General features: G+C 45.5%; 1 protein-coding gene across 2 annotated transcripts in view; it reads left to right on the forward strand.

The window, feature by feature from the left end:
• Positions 1-7,564, forward strand: part of MTA3 (metastasis associated 1 family member 3) — a 173,708-nt gene extending 166,144 nt beyond the window's left edge. For both annotated transcript variants that reach the window (XM_039231778.1, XM_039231780.1), the window contains exon 17: positions 4,172-7,564. In XM_039231778.1, the coding sequence (XP_039087709.1) occupies positions 4,172-4,197 (26 nt within the window). In that variant the 3' untranslated portion in view covers positions 4,198-7,564. The remainder of the gene's footprint in view (positions 1-4,171) is intronic.
• Positions 7,565-20,613: the final 13,049 nt, after the last annotated feature.

Here is a 20,613-nt window from a genome sequence, read left to right on the forward strand (position 1 = left end):
GCCCCTATAGTGAATATTTTATATCGATATCTGCTAATTCTAACATCTGAATCATTCATTAGTCATTTTTTACTAACTGTATTTTCTTTCAATGGGTTTATCAGTCCATTAATTTTTAACGAATACTGGTCGGGGTGGATGATAAGTTTTAGAGACTTTGGATTCCATTATTTTCTTCTGCAGGGTGTTGACTTTTGTTCTAGCACGCATTTAAATTGGCAGGTCACTTTGATTCTATGCATACTTGGTTTAAAGCTTAATAGGTCTGATCTATTTCAGTTTTGTTCTTAGTTCCATGAGATTTCAATGGAAAGACCAAGTTGTTTGCCCAGCCCTTCCAACTTGGCAAAACTTGAACTCCAGACTCTGTCTTCCCAATACTAGACAGCTGCTGAGATTGCTGCTCAGCCTTTGTTAGCTTTCCAGCTGGTGTTTCCATCTGGGCTCCGTGGAGTCCCACCTCACAATTGCATAGTTCCAGAATCCGCCAATGATTTGAGGGGGATTTGTATGTTGATATGGCAGCTTCCCTTTCTCTGTCCTCTTCCTGTCCAGGATCTCCTATATTGCCAGCTGTATTGGTGGCCTCAAACTCTGGACTCTCCCTGATTCCTCGGTCCACTTAGACTGTAGTTTTCTGCTTGAGCCATTTTTCTTTTGTACCACAAAAAGTGCCCACAAAGGAAAAGCCAGTTATGTGTGGATCTCACTTAATCTCACTTTTTTTTTTCAAGGATCATATCCTCTCCAGTTTTTGCCTGATCCGTGGTTGCTCTCCAGAATCTTCAGGCAGTTGTCTTTTCATATTTTATCCAAAGTTTGTTACCGTTATTGGCTGGAGGGTTAGTCCAGTATAAATTAGCCCACCATTACAGAATGCAGAACTCTTCAATCTTTCTATAGGTTCCCTCCCAACTACCGTTGGTTCTCTCAGGTTTTGCTTTTTTGTTTTTTTAAAATAGCATACTGATTGTGTTTCATGGATACTGTATCTTTTTTTACTCCTCTGAGAATATTAATGATAGCATTTCCTGTTTTTTAAGTTTTGTTCTCCCCGAACAGTCTATTTCTTCCCATTTTAATTCTCTGTTCTTTGTTTTCGTCTCTGACATTTATGTTGGAGGTTTTCCCCTGGCGACCTGTGGTTGTCTACTAATGTTGAAGAGTAGGGGACTAAAATCAGATTGAATGCCCTGTGTTCTGCTTGTGGGGGGGAGCCTGTAGTACACTTCCCAGTATGGTGATCAGGCTGGGCTGTTTGCTCAGTGACCCAAATGCCACTATCTCCAGGTCTGTTCTCATAGACTGGTCACATTTCCCAGAGAAGATTCTTCCCATCTATCTTAGTCCATTTCAGCTGCTATAACAAAACCCTGCAGACGAATCACTTGTAAACAACATAAACTTATTTCTCACAGCTCTAGAGGCTGGGAAGTCCAAGATCAGGATGCTGGGATGGTTGAATTCTGGTGAAAGCCCTCTCCTAGCTATCAGACTGCTGACTTCTCTCTGTGTCCCCACATGGCGGAAGCAGCTAGGGAGCTCTGTGGGGTCTCTTTTATAAGAGCATTAATCCCACCCAGGAGGATTATACCCTCGAAGCACTTCCTGAAGGTTACCCCTCGCAATACCATCACATTGGGCATTAGGGTTTCAAGACAGGAATTTTCTGGGGACACAAATGCCATACCACGAAACAATCTCTTCCCCCAAAGTTTATGGTTTAGCTGCATGCTTTCTGGGAGCTAAATGGGAAGAAGACTGGAGGGCTCACCACCGGTAGGCATATGTTCACTTGCTTCCTCAGTTTTGGAGTAGCCAGCCTTGCCCTCAGCTGTGCTTGTTGCCTGGTGTCCCCTAGGACTGAGACCCTCTGTCGGGTTCTCTTCAGAGGATACACACTCAGACTTGTGGGAGGCAGGCAGTTGCCTAGGGGTATGGAGTCCGGAGGGCTTCTCGGGGTCCAGCTGCTTCTCAAACAGCCTTCAACTAATCTCCGTGCTTCAGCCTCCCTCCCCCACTGCCAGAGGTCTCTAGTGTTAATTCCTGAGCCACTTGAGGGCCCTTTGGACAAATTGGGTTCTTGGCTTTCCACACTGCCAGCTTTAGGTTTGGCTTTCTTGAGTGCATAGTCTGTTATCACTCGTATATCTGCTTTCCAGCGCCCAAAATTCTGATGGTGGCTTCTCCTCTGGGTTACAGAAGGGATGGAAATGAGCTCAGAATCCAGCAGCTGGAAACCTTCAAGAAAATTGCTTCCATTGCATTGGTTAGAGTGTAGACTCTCCAAGTCCATGGACATGAAGTACTTCTGAATAGTTTAAACCGAGAGTTTGTAATGTTTGTAAAAACCAAATGCTTATGAATCTGGGTTAGTATAGAAAGAAGTCGCAAATATAGATTAATACTTTTGAGGATGTATTTATAAGCAAAAAGGGGAAATGATTCAGGCTATGTCATCTAGGAAGAAGATCTGAGAAGGGGTGTCCATCTTGTCCTGGAGCTCTGTGCAGTGCTGGGGCCTCTGTATCAGCGCCCTGCATGTGACTGTTCCTTGCTTCATGGAAATGCAGTGGGGCTGAGGAAGCTCTGAGTACGGGGCAGTGACGTGATAGCCTTGCAAGGGCAGATGGTAAGCACTGGAATTCTTCAGCCAGGAATGCAGAGAGGTGACATATCTCAACTTTAAACCACAGCCAGTGTGAAGAAGGCAGGTGTGAACCTGGATGCCAGAGGGTTGCTTTTGAAACTGAAGCAGGTAAGTTTAGCACAGATCAAAGAAAGCGTAGTTCACCAAGGCAGATCAAAAACTTGGGAAACTCTTACAGGTGGCTCTTCTTGCAGATGGCTTCATTCCACAGGGATTGGACAAAAAATGAATGACAGACTATCCCCCCCTTTACCTCCTGGAAAAGAGACAGACAGACAGACAGCTTTCTAAGAAATACCAGAGGTTCTGACACATACATAACCCTTCACTTAGACACTGAAGAGGACAGTATGCTCTTACTGGGATGGATGGAGAATGGGGTGACCTGGTGTAGTTGGGAAATCTTGACCTGAATTAAGAAGATCTGGGTTCTAATCCTCAACTTACTCACTATATGACCTCGAGCAAATTCCTACCCTTTCTGATGCTCACAAGGTTCTGATGAAAGTTAAATAATGCAGTTATATATCCCATAGTAAGTTCCATAAAGTGAACGTTTGCCTGAGTCCTAAACAGAATTATCTGGGTTTTTATTTAACTCATATTTGCCAAGCCCTATCAACTACCAGGCTGTGTACCTATATCTCCCCTATTCTAGACAGGCTCCTGAAGTGAAGGCGCAGCTCTGCTCCATCCTGCAGACCTTCCTCAGGATGGCGGGAGGCTGTGAAGGTGAGCGTCCCTGCGTCCTCCCCTGGTTGCAGAGTGGCGTGTGACGGGAGAGCATGTCTGAGCACTCCCTTGGCGGGGGCACCTGGCCCATCTCAGCAAACGCCCCCCATTGCCCTCCCAGCCACTTTCCTGATAACCAAGTGAAAGGTTTCACAACCTTGTCAGTAACACCAGATGATGATGGTGTGGTTTGCAGGCCACTTCTGCTTTTCGTCTACTTGTTTCTGTTGAGTCCCTAGATAACGGGCTCTGGGAAGGAGAGTTGAAGGTTTTGCGGGGAAGCAGAGGGGGTGGGAAAGAGGGGCCGCTATGACACTGTGGGTGTTTGAGGTTCACTCACCTCCTGTAGGAAAATGTGTTCCTAGCCTCTGAGTGCCCATGTCACCGTAATGAATTATGGTGACTTCAGACCACGCTGTCTCCTCCAGGCTGGTTGTGCTCCCCATTCCTTAGTGTCTGCACAGAGACGTTCCGCGATGTAGGTTTGATAAGCCCATCAGCACTTGCCTGGCATGCTGTACGCCTTGGCAGTGACCACCAAACCCACCCATCCAGAACCCAGCTTTTAAGATACTTCAGTGTCATTCACATATTTTCTTGGCCGCAGGTAGACTTTCCTTTGGTCCAGCCTTAAACTATCCTGAGAGCTTTTATTTGAATTAATGCCAGGCCACCTTTCCTTGAAGTTTGTGATGTTGTTGGTGGGAAAGCTGATTCTGTCCTTGCTCTCGCCCGGCCTCCTCCATCAGAACTCTTTTTGACTTTGACCCTGTCTCTCTCCTTCCCCAGAATTCACATGCTGCGTGTCGGACTGAGCCATCCCTGTTTCATCCTATAAGCCAAGACTCGCTACACTGTCCTGCTGATGTTCACAGTCGTGCCTGGGAAGGAGGCAGCCCCCATTTCCAGAACATTTCAGTGAGAGACATGTGCCCCCTCGAGACTCGGTGGGGCAGGGGAAGAAACTATGGGAGTGCACGTCCCCAGAGCTGCATCTCCATTGTGTGAATCAGCGTCACCTCGCTCCTCTCAGAGACCTCACTGTCCTGCGGCGGGACCTGCCTGAAAATTGAGGGGACGAGGGAGCCCCTCCGCCTCCTCCTTTGCCAGCCCTCCGCTCCCAGGCCCAGCGGCTCCTGGGGCAGTGGGGCTGCTGAGAGCTCAGAGCTGCTGCCGCCCTGCATGTGTCCGCTCAGCCCTGTCGTAGGCGCCACGATGGCGACCAGGAGGGACACGGCATCTTTCTGAGTGGATTTTTCTTAAGAAATGTGCCAGTATTTATTCAGTTCATGATATCCCTCCCCCGTCCTTGCCATTACTGTCACCTGGCTTTCTCTCAATAGGCTTCATCTCTATTTTTTTTTAACGGGGAAATTTTGCTCCCACCTCTGCATCCTATATTCGGCTCCCCCTCCTCCACCCTTCCTAGGTACAGAATTATGAGATTCTGACAAAAAATAAGAAAATCGTCCTTGGTAAGCCTGTGAACTCTTCACGTCATGTGTATTTTATTGTTGGATAGAGGCTGGTGTTCTGCTCCGTTCTCCCTGGTCTCAGCTCCAGCAAGAGCAGGTGTTAAAACGGAGCCGAGCGTGTATATCACTGTGACAAGCCATTCGTGTAGTGCCCTGTTCCCTTACAGCCCAGCCAGCCGCCGAGGACTTACAGCCAGGCTGCTCCTTCCACGAGCCACAAATCACCCAGGTTTGTTTTAAGCAGACGGAATCTGTCTGGCCTCTGAGGGTGAAGTCAGAGATCTGTGTGTGCAGGTGAGTATGTATGTACATATGACACCACGAGCCCCCCACCTTTCCGGCCCAGACATTTCTGAGATCACACGTGCCTAGGCCCGGGAACATGTGCCTGTGACCCGGTTCCCCTGGCTGGGGCTCTTCCTGCCTGCCCTCACAGCAGCCCTCGCTGGCACGCCAGGCTGGCCATTCCGCGGCTTGGTGCACACAGCGGCAGGAACAGGAAAAACCCAGTGCCCACGTGAGTCTGGCCACTCCCCTGTCGTCCATTGCAGGGACGGGCTGCAGGGCACAGGCTCACAGCACCGTGAAGGAAAACTGCAGTCTGGCCTTCCAGCTGTCCCTGGGGTCTGTGGCTGAATGAGCGGCCAGACAGCCAGGTGGTTGCAGGACAGAATGACTACCATTGAGCTGGCACTCCCTGCCCCCCACCCCCCCACCCCAAGCCGACTGCAGTATCACTAAAATGACGGCACTCTAGACATCCAGATCCCCAGAGGCTGGGTTCAGCTCAGCAGAGAGAACGTGGTGGATGATGGCTGAAGGCAACGCTGAGAGATCGAGCTGCCTTTTCCTTCCAGTTTTGCAGCCAGTGTGGCTTCCCTCCTAAGGAGTCGCTTCTCATCTTTGGCTTTTGCAAGGGTGACCTGGGGATGTTCTCACCACTGCCGACTCTTGGAGCTGTTCTGGGTCTTGGCTTGGGGCCCCAACAGAGGGCCTGGGTCAGGGGTGTCCAGGGAGCAGGGCGGAGGGGACAGGCATCGCCCTCAGGGTTCCCTACCGAGAAGCCCCCTCCAAAAAGACCCAGAAGAGGCCGCGGGCGCTCTGCCTCCCGTGCCACGTGGCGTGTTCTCTCTCAAGAAAGACTTGGGAAGGCTATCTTTGTGTCCCGCCCTGGATTTATTGTCACACACGGACACAGGGGGTGCAATGACTCCCCTGCCCTTTGACGCACCTCTCCTGACCCATGTGAAATATGACTGTTGATTAGAGAAAAGTCTGCTGCCCGTGACTCTGTGGCCAGCTTCCTTCTCTCTGCTTGTCTCGAGAGTCCCTCCTCACCCAGGCCCAGGAGATTTGTAGACGGGGCCGGGGAGGGGGGGCAAGCCTGGTCTGAAGGGAGACAGAGAGGCCCACCCTCCCCAGCTGGCTCACATTTAGCTATGGGACACGTGCAGCTTGCTTTGACCCACATGTACCAAGAAAGCCCTTCACCTTGTAGTAAGAACTCCTGGTTCTACAGCCCCATCCTCCCACAAAGAGGATGTTGACGAAGATCTTCTGTTCCCACTTCATCTCTGGGAAGTTCCCCAGCATTCTGACTGAATTCCCCCAGGGAATGAGGGAAACAACACCAAGGAGCCTCTAGCCTTTGCCTTGACCGTTCGGAGCAGTCGCTGCTGACACGGTTTCCCAGCCACCCCCTTCCTGGGGCCACAGTGTCACCATCGTGCGGCGAGCTTGCGGGGTGGGCATGCGGGGTCTGTCTGCACGGGCCACCGCGGAGGTGCCTGGGGACGCTGTGCCGAGCCTGGTCTGTGTTCCCTTGGATGAGGACCCAGAAGTTCACAAGCGACCGTCCCACTCTGCCATCAGCACCTGCCCCCTCCTAGATGGTGTGTAAGGGGACAGACTGGTTTTCAGCCCGCCTCTCACAGCTGTACCTTGCCCACAGCCCGGTTTCCGTCAGTCAGCGTCCAGCCGGGGAAACAGAAGCCACTCCGAGTATTTAAAACGGGAGTTTTAAAGGTCCCTGCTCCCCAGGCAGGTGTGGGGGACCAATAGCCCGGCTTCTGCTTTCCTTGTGCTCTATGGTTTCTTCAGGTGCCTCTCGTTAGTTAAACCCCGCTGGAAGCCAGCCGACCTGGGGTCCCGGGACAAGCTCGCCGCAGCGGCCAGGCCCCGCTCAGAGCAGCGTGGGGGAGGCCGAGGAGCGGGTCTGAGGGCAGGCAGCCTGGGACGCGCGTGGCCTCGGTCTGCCCTGTGTCATGTCCAGCCTCATGTTTCTGTCCTCATGCTATCCTAAGACCCCGAGGAGGGTAGACAGAGGAGCTGCCCCCGTGGGAGTTTTGCAGACTCCCACTCACCTAGAGAGGAAAATGCTTGTGGAAGGGAGGGGCGCAAACCTTTATTCTTAACAGCCGTCCCTGTTTTCCTTTGGGGGAATTTACGCATTTAGCAACCCCACCCCACCATTCCCCTCAGGAAAGCCATGTCCTAGTTTTCTGTCCATCCCTCCCTTCCGTTGCCTCTGTCCCCAGTTTCTGATTTTCCCTGCCAGAGGACACTAGCCTGGACCATGCATCAGTGGTCATGAGTGTTTCCTCAGGATAATTCATTCAGAGCGTGATATTGCAGTGTGGACTGTCTGTAAGTAGATGCCATCTACTAATCAGTTTGTATCGTGTTTCCAATAAATTTCTGGAGATTATGTCTGGTTTTATGCTGTCCTTTGCTGGGATGGTGGCTCAGCTGTAAGGCTCAGCGTGCGCTCGCCCCACCCTCAGCAGCAGGTGCTCTTTGTCTTGGGTCCCTGGCCCCCTGCGTAGCCCGCAGGCCCGGCTGGTTCGGCTGATTTCCCCCAGCCACACTGAGACTCTCGGAGGCCTTTCTCCAGGGTTGGCGTTTTCCTCTCCTGTCTCATAAGCCACATCCTGAGGACATGAAGCTAGGTCACTCCAGGAGGTGGCCTTTGACCCTCGTGTCCCCTGGGTCTGGAGGTACGAGGAGGAACCTTTCCCCATCATCCACTCCTGCACCGCTGTGCCCAGTGCCGCGTCGTGGGGCTGTGTGCTGGGCCCCCGGTGAGAGGAAGGCTACCGGGCAGGTGGTGTGAACCCAGGAGCTGACCGTTAAACCGATGGAAGTCTAGCACCTTCTTCTCAGGCCTGTAAGTAGAAAAGAAATGTCTGAGTTTTGTCAAAGGTACAGGGAGCCTGATCCAAATGGCTGGCATTCTCCACTGTTTCCTGAGTGCCCTGAACTCTGAAACCCGCTTGGTAGAAATGATTCTCTGTGGTGCATTTTATTGCTTCAGACCTGTTTGATTGCAGTGTAGACTCCTATCAGGTGCTGTGCTAGGAGCCCCTGTAGGTTCACTCGGGACCCCTTCAGCACCTGTCTATAAATTTTTTTTAATGTTTTATTTATTTCTGAGAGAGAGAGAGAGAGACAGCCTGAGCAGGGGAGGGTCAGAGAGGGAGGGAGACACAGAATCTGAAACAGGCTCCAGGCTCTGAGCTGGCTGTCAGCATAGAGCCCACATGGGGCTCAAACCCATGAACTGTGAGATCATGACCTGAGCTGAAGTCAGACACTTAATCGGCTGAGCCACCAGGTGCCCCATCAGCGCCTGTCTATAAAGTGCACCTGTTTTTTTGCTGAAATTTGTGAGAGATTTTTTAAAAAGAGAGAGAGAAACACAGAGTTTTTTCCCATGGTGTCACTAGAGAAGGAAGACCGACACATTCAAGGTTACCAGAGACCAGAAGCCTGGTAATTAAGGCTGTGTCTGTTCTTGCAGGAATTCTGGGACTGAAGGTTCAGTAAGGCAGGACTAGTGGTCAGGGAAGGTTTTGTGGGAGCAGGGGGACCCCTCAAGATGGAACACAGCAGCCCTTGCTGAGAAGTTTCTTGTTTCATTTGTCTCCAGTGTGTCTTCAGTTGCTCACTGCAGTATTTTTATCACGACTGCCTTACAAGCCTCATTAGACAATTCTAATATCTGTGACATTGCAGTGTTAACAGTCTGTCCACTGTCTTTTCTCATTCCAACTATTCTGATGGTTCTTGGTATGTTCGTTGAGTGGTTTTGATTGAAACCTAGAGATTATGGGTATTCTCTATGAAACTCTAGGTCTTTTTTCAGTCTTCTGTTTTAGCAGGCCTCGTGTGACATCCCAGAAGAGATGCAGGCCTGGGATCCCCACTGGGCTTTCACAGTCCCTGAGGTCGGAGAGAGAGGCCAGGTGTTTTGTTTTCTTTGCAAGGTTTTCTTTTACTTTTTTTGTGGAGATATAATTGGTATGTAACACTGTATTAGTTTTGGGTGTAAAGCATAATCATTTCAGATACATAAATATCAAAATAATTACAAGAGGTTTAGTTAATAGCCACACCACTGCATTTTCCTCTACTGTCTCATAAGCCACATCCTTGCTTCTTGTTGTTCTCTTTACCGAAACTTTTAAGACTTACTCTCTTAGTAACTTTCGAAGTCTGTCTGGCTTATTTCAGTTAGCATAAGGCCTTCAGAGTCCATCCATGTTCTCACAAATGGCAAGATGTCCTTCTTTTTTATGGCTAAATAATATTCCTGTGTGTCTATGTGTGTACACACCCCACGTTTTCTTTATCCATTCATCTCTCAGTAGACACCTCAGTTGTTTCCATGAGTCGGATATTGTAAATCATGCTGCAGTGAACACGGGGGTGCAGATTTTTTTTTGAGACAGTGATTTTATTTCCCTTGGATAAATATCTAGAAGTGGAATTACTGGATCATATGGTAGTTCTATTTTTACTTTTAATTGTTTTCATTTTCATTCATCTCTAAGTATTTTATTTATCTTATGATTTCTTCTTTGATCCATTGGTTGCTTAAAACTGTGTTGATTTATTTTTTTAATTATTTGATTGGCTACAGCTTGCTACTTGGCTGTTGGTAATTCATTGTCCCTAGTGAGGGTTTTTATCTTTTTTTTAGAGAGAGAGAACAAGCGAGCAGGGGAAGGGCAGAGGGAAAGAGAGAGAATCTCAAACAGGAGATTCAGTGCAGAGCCCAACATGGGGCTCAGTCCCATGACCTGTCATCATGACCTGAGCCAAAATCGAGAGTCGGATGCTTAACCAATTAAGCAACTCAGGCACCCCTGTTATTGATTTCTAACTTCATCCTGTTGTAGATAGAGATACTTTTTATGATTTCTATTTTTTAAAATCTATTGAGACTTAATTTATGGTCTAACATATGATCTATCTTGGAAAATGTTCCACGTACTTGAGAAGAACATGTATCCTTTTGTTGAGTGTTCTGTACATGTCAGTTAGACCTAGTTCATGGTAGTAAGTCCCCTGTTTCCTTACTTATCTCTGTGTGGTTGTTCTACCCATTATTGAGAGTGGGGTACTGAAGTCTTTATGGCTGTAGAACTGTCTATCTCATCCTTCAATGCTCTCCAGTTGTGCTTTATATATTGTGATGGTCTGTCATTAAGTGCATGTATGATTGTAATTGTTATATCATCTTGCTGTACAGAACCTTTTGTCAATATATAATATCCTTTTTTGTCTTTTTTGATTTAAAAGCTATTTTCTCTGGTATTAATATAGCCACCCCTGCTCTCTGTTGGTTACTATTTGCATGGAATATCTTTTTCCATTCTTCCACTTTCAACCTGTTTGTGACTTTGGATCTCAAGTGAGTCTCTTGTAGATAACATATAGTTGGATCATATGTTTTTATCCATTCTGCCAGTCTCTGTCTTTTGATTGATGAGTTTAGTCCATTTACATTTAAAGTAATTACTGATAACGGGTGGGACTTAACTTCTGTCATTGTACTATTAGTTTTCTATATGCAGTAGAGCTTTTTATGTTTCTCATTCCTACATTACTGTCATCTTTTGTGTTTTGTTGATTTTTTGGTAGTGAGTGTTTAAATTCCTTTTGTGTATATTCTATAGCTATTTTCTTTGTGGTTACCATGGGGATTTCACTTAACATACTAAAGTTATAACTCTAATTTGAATTTAAACCAGCTTAACTTCAATAACAAACCAAAAACTCTTTCCTTTATAGCTCTATCCCTACCCCTTTTGGTTGTTGATATCACAGAATTATATTTTTATATCTTGTGTGCCCCAAAACATAAATTAATGATTCTTTTCAGTGCATTAGTCTCTTAAATTATTTAGAAAAAAAGATTTGGAGTTAGAAACCAAAGTTATAGTAATATTAGCTTTCATACTAATAATTGCTTTTCTTTCAATGTATTAGTTTTTTAAATCGTGTAGAAAGCAAACAAAAGTACAGTTACAAACCACTGTTGCAATAACACTGCATTTAATAAGTATCTATGTATTTACCTTTACTGAAATATTTACTTCTACTTGTGGCTTCGAGTTACTGTCTAGTGTCCTCTGATTTCAACTGGTGGGCCTCCCTTCATCATGTCTTGGTGGGCAGGTCTTGTGGTTACAAACTCCCTTTCAATTGTTGCCAAACTGGAAATTTCTTAATTTCTCCCTCACTGTTGAAGGACAAGTTGCCACACACAAGGTCCTTGATTGACAGATTTTTCTTTTAGCACTTTGAATATATCGGTCCACTGCCTTCTGGCCTCCAAAGTTTTTGATGGAAAATCTGCTTGTTATCTTAATGAGTCCCCTTGTATGTGATGATTTGCTTCTCTGTTACTGCTTTTTAAATGCTCTTTGTCCTTTGTCTTTTGAAGATTTGCTTCTAGTATGTGTCAGTGTGGGTCTCTTTGAGTTTATCTTTTTTAGTGTTCATTGAGCTTTACCTCATAAAGGATTAGCTGAATTGTTTTGTCCCCACTGATCAATGGCAACAAAATGCTTTTTAACCGGACTTTGGTTAAGATTCTCTCCTTCCCATAGGCCCCTGACCTTTGGCCCACCTTCAGCCAACACACAAACCCTCCTGAAAAGAGACTGTGTCAGGGTAAAACACTCTGATTTACTATCCTTTCATGCCACCCTTTCACCCCACTTCCTGACACTCATTCTTTTCTATAAAAGAAAAGCTCTTTTTGCCTAACCCACGTGACACATGCAGATCCTGGGGTGCTCCCTGTTGCAGTGGTCACATATGCTGTCCCTCACCCCTCCTTGCAAGTGTCCCTCCCCTACTGATGCCCTTGTAGTAATCCTTCAAATAAATCTCTCCTCACTAAATCTGGATTTGATCTTTTCTTTGACACCAAGAATATATTAAGAATATCAAGGAAAGAGATCCTGTAAATTTGGATTAGGTTGTAAATGCCTGTGTATTAATAAAACTCCATAGATAAACGATGTGAATCTCTAATCAAAAACCACTGGCCTGGCGTGCCTGGGTGGCTTGGTCAGTTAAGCATCCCACTTCAGCTCAGGTCATGGTCTCATGATTCATGTGTTCGAGCCCCACATCAGGCTCTGTGCTGATGGCTTGGACCCCAGAGCCTGCTTCAGATTCTGTGTCTCCCTCTCTCTAGTCCCATCCCCTGCTCACGCTCTGTCTCCCTCCTATTTCCAAAATATATAAACGTTAAAAAAATGTTTTACAAACCACCGGCCTGGGGCACCTGGGTGGCTCAGTTAAACGTCCGGCTCTTGATTTCAGCTCAGGTCATGATCTCATGGTTTGTGGGTTCGAATCCTGCTTCAGGCTCAGTGCTAGCACAGAGCCTGCTGGAGATCCTGTCTCACACCCTCTCTCTGCCCCTTCCCTGCTTGTACTCACTCACTCTCAAAATAAATAAATAAAACTTTTTAAAAATCCAGGAAATAAAGTTGCAACCAAGTTAACAATTTAAAAACTGACAAATTATGATTGAATAACATATCGAAAAACTATCCTGTTTTTGTCTAGTATCAGGCAAAGCAGCACTAGGACTCTAATAAATAGAAACATATTATAGACAGCTAGGGCACTGACCATTCTCTAGAACTTCCTTTGCAGCATACAATTTCTGAAAATTTTATGTTAGTAACATTTTACCTGAATGAAAGCATCTCTTGATTTAACCTTTCTGTGCTGCTCATTAATAGTAACGTATCAGAGAAGGCTAATATTTGTAATACCTCTCTTTTTACAAAATTAAACAAAAAAATCCTAAATGCTTTTCTAGGGGCCCTCTGGGAAATCTTAAAGACAGTTTTAGGTATGAAAGATAATCTTCAGGATTTGATTTTTTAAATTAAGATTTTACTTATAAAATAAATGACACGTATTCATTATTATGGTATGACACAGAGTGTTTTCACTGCCCTAAAATTCTTCTGTGCTCTGCCTATTGCTCCCGGACTCTCCACCCCTACCCACCCCACTCCCAAACCCTAGGGCAACCACTGACCTTTTTACTGTCTCCATAGTTTAGTGTTTTCTAGAATGTCGTTTAGTTGGAAACATGCAATATGTAGCCTTTTCAGATTGGCGGCTTTCACTTATTTATATGCATTTAAGAGAGGATTTGATTTGAAGAAGACAAAATATCCAAAGCTTCTATCAGGAGTTTTGAGCACTTAAGGTAGGATTATTGATTACTGTAAAACAATGTTTGACTACCATATTTTTTAAATTTATTTTTTATTTATTGGTTTTGAAAGAATGAGTGGGGAAGGAGCAGAGTGAGAGAAAGAGAGAGAGAGGATCCCAAGTGGGCTCTGTGCTGACAGCAGGGAGCTCGATGCAGGGCTCCAACTCATGAACCACGAGATCGTGACTTGGGCAGAAGCCAGACACCAATGGACTGAGCCACCCAGGCATCCCTACCATATATATATATATTTTTTTTTAATTTATTTATTTATAGTCATCTCTATGCCCAATGTGGGCCTCGAACTCATGACCTTGAGATCAAGAGTTATATGCTCTAACAACTGAGCCAGCCAGTGCCCCTTGGCTACCACAATTAACGAAAATAATAGTAAAACATGGGGCATCTCGGTGGCTCAGTTGTTTAAGCATCCAACTTTAGGTCAGGTCATGATCTCATGATTCGTGGGTTTGAGACCTGCATTGGTTGGGTTCTGTGCTGATAGCTCAGAACCTGGAGTCTGCTTCAATTATGTGTCTCCCTCTCTCTCTCTGCCCCTTCCCTGCTTGCATACACACACTCTCTCTCTCTCTCAAAAATAAACATTAAAACTTATTTAAAATAGTAGTAAAACAATTTTTAAAGGAAACATGACTGTAAAAAAAATCCTTAACTCTTTCAAAAGTGAGAGGACTTTATTCTCTTAAATAATCAAGGACATGATAAAGTCAGTCTAAAGCATAAGAAATTATTCTGTTAAGACACAGAATCTTTGTCCTCTAAGCAGATAACTAGAAGGTAAAGAAAGCCTTTAACCAAGCCGTTATTAACAGGAGACCTATAATCCAAGAAAATTTTGTCATTTTAACAGAGAAAGCCAAATTCTGATTTTGGATCAGTATAATATTTGATTCTAAATAAAACTTTTTTTGAAAATCATGTCAAAAACCAATCCTTAGCTAGCTTTGACCCAAACTCATGTAAAATTTCTTTCTGCAAAAATACAACTTTCTATATCCATATACATCCATTGTATTACAACTTCTCAAGATGGCAAAAATGAACATGTTTATTAATAGATCTAAATATATGCCTAAATATACTTTATATATTTTTAAAATATATACTTTATATATTTTTAAAATATATACTTTATATATTTTTAAAATATATACTTTATATATTTTTAAAATATATACTTTATATATTTTTAAAATATATACTTTATATATTTTTAAAATATATACTTTATATATTTTTAAAATATATACTTTATATATATATTTTATATATATTTTAAAAATATATATTTTATATATTTATATATATATATAAAATATATATATTTTATATATATTTTAGAATCAATCTCAGATTTTAGGTTACCTAAAGTTATTGGACATTATCTTCTAGTTGACACACTGCAAAATATAATTACTTTTGAAATGAAGTTTATCAGAATAATGATTCAATTTGATTAAACAAGTTTTTAAAAAAAAAAATATTTGAGAGACAGAGAGCAAGCAGGGGAGGGGCAGAGCAGCGGAGACAGAATCTGAAGCAGGCTTCAGGCTAGGAGCTATCAGCACAGAGCCTGATGCGGGCTTGAACTCAAAAACCATGAGATCATGACCTGAGCTGCAGTCAGCTTCTTAACCGGCTGAATCACCCAGGCACCCCATAAGTTTTTCATATTATAAACATTAAATAAAAAGTGGTGCTAGCTTATTTGATCAGTAAATCTGCAGGAGTATAAAAAGAACATACCCAAATAGAATAAAATGTAAGCTTATATTATCCTTTTTCTTTTAACGGGCTGCTTGGAGTTTATTTTCCACCTGGTGTAAGGTACAAGGTTACAGGGTGTCAGGAAGACTTGTGGGTGGCTTAGATTGTAAGAGTGGGATTCTCTCAACTTCCTTTTTGGGGTTTTGTTATTTTGGTATAAAAGAATCCCAACTGCTTTGCTTGCTGCAGCCTGCTTAGTCTAGGGGAGAGTGGAGGGAAGGGAGGGGAGGGGAGGGGAGAGGCTCTGATGAGCCTAGTGCCTCCTGAAGCCTGGCAGTGGCCTCTCAGGATTGGGGGCCGGGTGTTGGGTGTTCGCTTTGCCAGGCTGGCCACCAGGCTGCTTCCTTGGGGCCTCCAGAGTCAAGTCACAGGTGACTAAGCTGCCGGAGGCCTGGGGAGATCCCCAGCGTGCTGGGGACTCCAACCCCATAGCGGTGAACAGGAGAGTGGACTTACCTGAAAAGGAACTTGCCAACCGGTGAGCTGGGCGGGCCTTGGAGAGAACAGGGTGGTGAGGGACGGCTTCCCCAGGATACTCGGCAGGCACTTTTGCAGGTGCTGTTACTGCAGGTGGAGCCCAGGCGGCGCCGGTAATAGTCGTGGGTGGCCTGGAGCAGCTGCTGCAGGGGACGGCTGCCAGGCTGTCACTTGTGGGCTGGTGGAAACCTCATGGAAACCTCGGCTGCAACCCCTCGCAGGACTTGGCGCATGATCACCGGTGACGGGGATGGGGATGCTAGGACCCATTTGCAGAGACCCCCCCCCAAGACAACTCTGTGACCCAAGCGCACGCGCTAAGCTTAGCTTAATGCTGATAACAGAGAAGACATAGATGTTTTTGTTAAAACAATATTAAATTAGTACCATTTGTAAAATATATATATATACACATATACATACACACACACACGCACACACACACATATACACACATACACACATATATAATGTGATACTGAATTCTTTTTTTTCTTTTAAAGTTTATTTTTAGAGAGCAGGCAAGCACATAAGTGGTGGAGGGGCAGAGAAAGGGAGACAGAGAATCCCAAGCAGGCTCCACGCTGGCACTGTTAGGGGGAACCTGATGCGAGGCTGGAACACACCAAGGGTGAGATCTTGACCTGAGCTGAAATCAAGAGTTCGATGCTCAACCGACTGAGCCACCCAGGTGCCCCTGTGATATTGAATTCTTAAAAAACATTTGAGTTGTTTTAAACATAGCTGTTTTAAACATAGTGTGTATGCTTCCCCCCACCCCCCATTGAAAGTATTAGAGGTTCAATGTCCTTAATTTGGAGGAATTTTAGGAATATTCAATTTATATAAGCTCTCATCAATAAGATAAATAAACCTCGATCAGAATAGAGGTCCTGTAAGAGATTTATAATTTAACTAATTTGATAATCTGAAGGTAAAATACTACACACTCGAACATACCAATAGGGCTTATAGCTTCAATTCTAAAATTTTAGCTGTGGGTCAGGAATACACAGAGAAGGGGCACCTGGGTGGCTCAGTTGGTTGAGCTTCGGACTCTTGATTTTGGCTTTGTCATCATCCTAGGGTTGTGGGATGAGCCCCGCATTGGGCTCCGTGCTAATGTGTGGAAACTGCTTAAGATTCTCTCTCTTCTCTCTCTGCTCCTCTCTCCTGCTCACACACTTTCTCTAAAAACAAAACAAAATGAAATAAGAAGTAACACAGAGAAACATTTCCTATCTTTTCTCAGTAGGCATGAATTCATAATTGGTTTGAGTTCAAGATACACAAACAGAAGAATAGCAAACTAGATGCTTTATGTCTTTCGCCAACAAGGACAAGACCTCCATAAACCATTGTATCATTTAGCAGCACCTTCCTTCGTCCCTCCCGCAGGTCAGGGAGGGCAGATCTCATACCTACTTTCCACACCCTCTCTCCTCCCTCTGTCTCTCTGATTAAGACCCCAAACGCCCCTGTGTCTGACTGGCTTTCCTTCGCTTTCTGTACAAGCACAGGTGTGATAAGGCCCAACAGTAGGGCAAAGAAGCTGCAAGGACTGCCTTCTAAACTCTAGGCATTGTTTGCATTGCATACAGCTGACTAGGTTTTTCCTAGAAAAGAGTGGTCAGTTCTCCTTCTTGCTCCCAGTTCTCGACTGTAGCTGAACACTAAGCAGTATTTACTGAAAACTCTGGAGTGATTCAGCTTCTCCACTATCTGGCACATCCCGTTATTACAAATCAGAGAGGCCTGACTTACTGTCTGGACAGAGTCCTTCACTTATCTAAGAAATGGAAGCCCAGGACACTAGGGTACCAGGAGTTCCTTGCCTTCGGGTGTGCTTTGCCAAAAGTGACGGAGAAGCAGTTTTGGCCACCAAAGACCAATATCTTTGTCTTGGCCACAGAGGGCTGTTCGGTGGCCCAGCTCAGCACAAGGCCCAGGGAAGTCCTCTCAGCCATTACCAACTTGGCAGGGGACAAGGCTCAGCCCAACTCCACTGATGTGGGTCTGCTGCTTGGGACCCATGGCTAGAGCCCCTGGACATTCACCATAAAGGACACCTGGATGGCTGGTGGTGTTTGAGTGGCAAGTAGTGGAAATTGCTTCTGGATGGTTTATACTCAAAGAGGGATTTATGGGGAGGATTCTGGGAATTCCCTCAGGCTCCAAGAAAAATTTGGGATGCCTAGGAAATGCAGGGCCTCCCTGGAGCATAGCCATGACCCTGACTCAGTTCCATTAGTCCGGTAGATGCTGCCTGGCTCTGGAAGGGGAATAGGTATCGTTGGATCATTCTGGACATGGCCATGCACTGCCTGTTGCAGCCACACAGATGCTGTCAACAAAGTCCAAGATCAAGGTCTCTTAGGGTTGATTTCTGATGAAGCCTTTCTTCCTGAGATACAGGTGGCTGCTTTCTTGCTAAATCCTCACTTGGTCCTTAGCGGGGGTGGGGGGAGTTGGAGCTCTCTAATGTCTCTTCTTTTTTTTAAAAATTATTTTTTTAATTTTTATTTATTTCTAGGAGAGAGAGAGAGACAGCGTGAGCAGGGGAGGGTCAGAGAGAGAGGGAGAGACAGACTCTGAAACAGGCTCCAGGCTCTGAGCTGGCAGTCAGCACAGAGCCCGACGCGGGGCTCGAACCCACGAACCGCGAGATCATGACCCAAGCGAAAGTTGGACGCTTAACCGACTAAGCCACCCAGGCGCCCCTCTAATGTCTCTTCTTATAAGAATCCAGTCCTGTTGGATTAGTGCCCCACCCTGTGACCTCATTTAACCTTCATTACCTCCTTAAAAGCCCCATTTCCAAACACCGTCATATTAGGACTTAAAGCTTTAACATGAGTTTGGAGGGGATACACTTCAGTCGGTACCAGATCTGAATGGTCAGAACTGGGTGCTGGCTCCCAGCTGCCAGGAGGCTAGGGAAGTGGGGAACAGAATTGTTGTGACTGGTTTACATTAATTGTGTCCCATGAATTCTGGGATGATGCCCTGGTCCTAGTTGGAATTCTGTCAGTGAGAGCAAATGGGGGATGGGTATTAGGTGGACAACTGACAGTCTGCAGCATCGCTGTGTGCAGACGTGCTCCTGACCAAGCATTTAATCAGACCCGTGACCCCAGTAACACACGAGCAGATTCATTCTGGCCACCTCCACCCACCGCCCCCAGGAGACTCGGCTGATCTCTGCCTCCAGACCCTCGTGCACAGATTTGGCCCACACTTTCCAGGGCCTGATCCTCTATCTACTCCTTCGAGTGTGTGAGCCATCATCATTGCTTAAATTACCAAGATGGTTCCTGTTGCCTACATTCAAAGAGAGCTACTAAGAACTCATTTAAAAAATTATAGTAATGGGGGCACCTGGATGGCTCAGTCAGTTGAGCATCTGACTCTTGATTTCAGCTCAGGTCATGATCCCAGGATCATGGGATCAAGCCCCAAGTCAGGCTCTGCACTGTGCATGGAGCATGCTCGAGACTCATTCTCTCCCTCTCTGCTCCTCCCCTGCTCGAGAGTGCATGCTCTCTCAAGTGAACATTAAAAGATAAACTTTAATTTAAAATAATATGTGAATATGTATTTTTTTTCTATTTTGCTATAGCCTATTTTTCTATAGCCTTCCTGTTCATAATTTCAATGCCACAGATGCAGACAGTCTTATCAGAGGTATGATTTTCACTTACGAGCCCTTTCTTCTTCTATTGCCAAACATCTCCAATCATTTTCCATAATACATTCCCAGAAATAGGGGCATCTGGGTGGTTCAGTTGGCTAAGTGTCAGACTCTGATTTCAGCTCAGGTCATGATCTCTCGGTTTGTGAGTTCAAGCACCATGTTGGGCTCTGCACTAACAGCGTGGAGCCTGCTTGTGATTCTCTGTCTCCCTCTCTCTCTACTCCTCCCCAATGCTCCCCTGTGCATGCGCACTCTCTCTCAAAATATAAATAAATAAACATTATAAAAAAAATTTCTGTCAAACCACATGTCCCAAGTCCTGGTTTGGGAAGTATGGGAATGTGATGAGAAGGGACATGGGGAAATGGGTAATATTTTGTTTGTTATCATAGTTACACACACATGTGCACTTCCTACATATATACCCACATGCCTTACACACATGTATGCACGTTCATGCCCACAGCAACAGCTTCCTCCTAGGTTTTGTCTTAGTCTATTTGGGCTACTAGAACAAAATACCACAAACTAGGTGCCTTATAAACAATGGAAATTATTTCTCATAGTTCTGGAAGCTGGGAAATCCAAGATTAAAGTGCCAGCAAATTCAGTGTTTGGTGAGAGCCTGCTTTCTAGGCTGACTTTGCGCTGTTTCCTCACAAGAGGGGAGGGGCGAAGGAATTTTCTTGGGCTTCTTTTATGAGGGTAGTAATGCCATTCGCAGGGGCTCTGCACACATGACGTAATTGCCTCCCATAGGCGCCATGTCTTAACACCCATCACACGGGACATTAGGTTTTCAACATACAAATTTTTTCAACATTGAGACCATAGCAATTCCCTTGTGGAGTCCCTCGAGGGGTAGAATAAGGGAACTGAAGGTGGACAGAAAGGGGCAAATCCTGGCAACAGATGTAAACTGGAGGGATGCAGAAGGCTTCAGTGCAGCCAGGAGCCACTCCAAGTCTCTTTCTGGCTTCTTTTATTCCATTAGCCCAGACCCAAAATCCCTGTGCCTCCCAGTCTCAAAAGTTTTAACCACTGGTCCAGTAGCAGAGGTTGATTCTGAGACTGGAAATGAGGATTTGGAGAGAAGAGCCTCAAAAGTGGGTGAAGCCCAAGAAACCATCTTCCTTTCCCTGAGGCAGGGAGTGAGTCGGCTAACATCCAAGGTGTGGCGCTGCCTGCAGAGAGTGGCTGGAGGTCTGGGCTCCTGATACATAGGCCCAGGCCAGGAGCTTCCAAGGATCAGAAGCAGGAA

The sequence above is a fragment of the Hyaena hyaena genome, unplaced genomic scaffold (genome assembly GCF_003009895.1).
Source record: "Hyaena hyaena isolate Hyena2069 unplaced genomic scaffold, ASM300989v1 scaffold_57, whole genome shotgun sequence".
Lineage (NCBI taxonomy): Eukaryota > Metazoa > Chordata > Mammalia > Carnivora > Hyaenidae > Hyaena > Hyaena hyaena.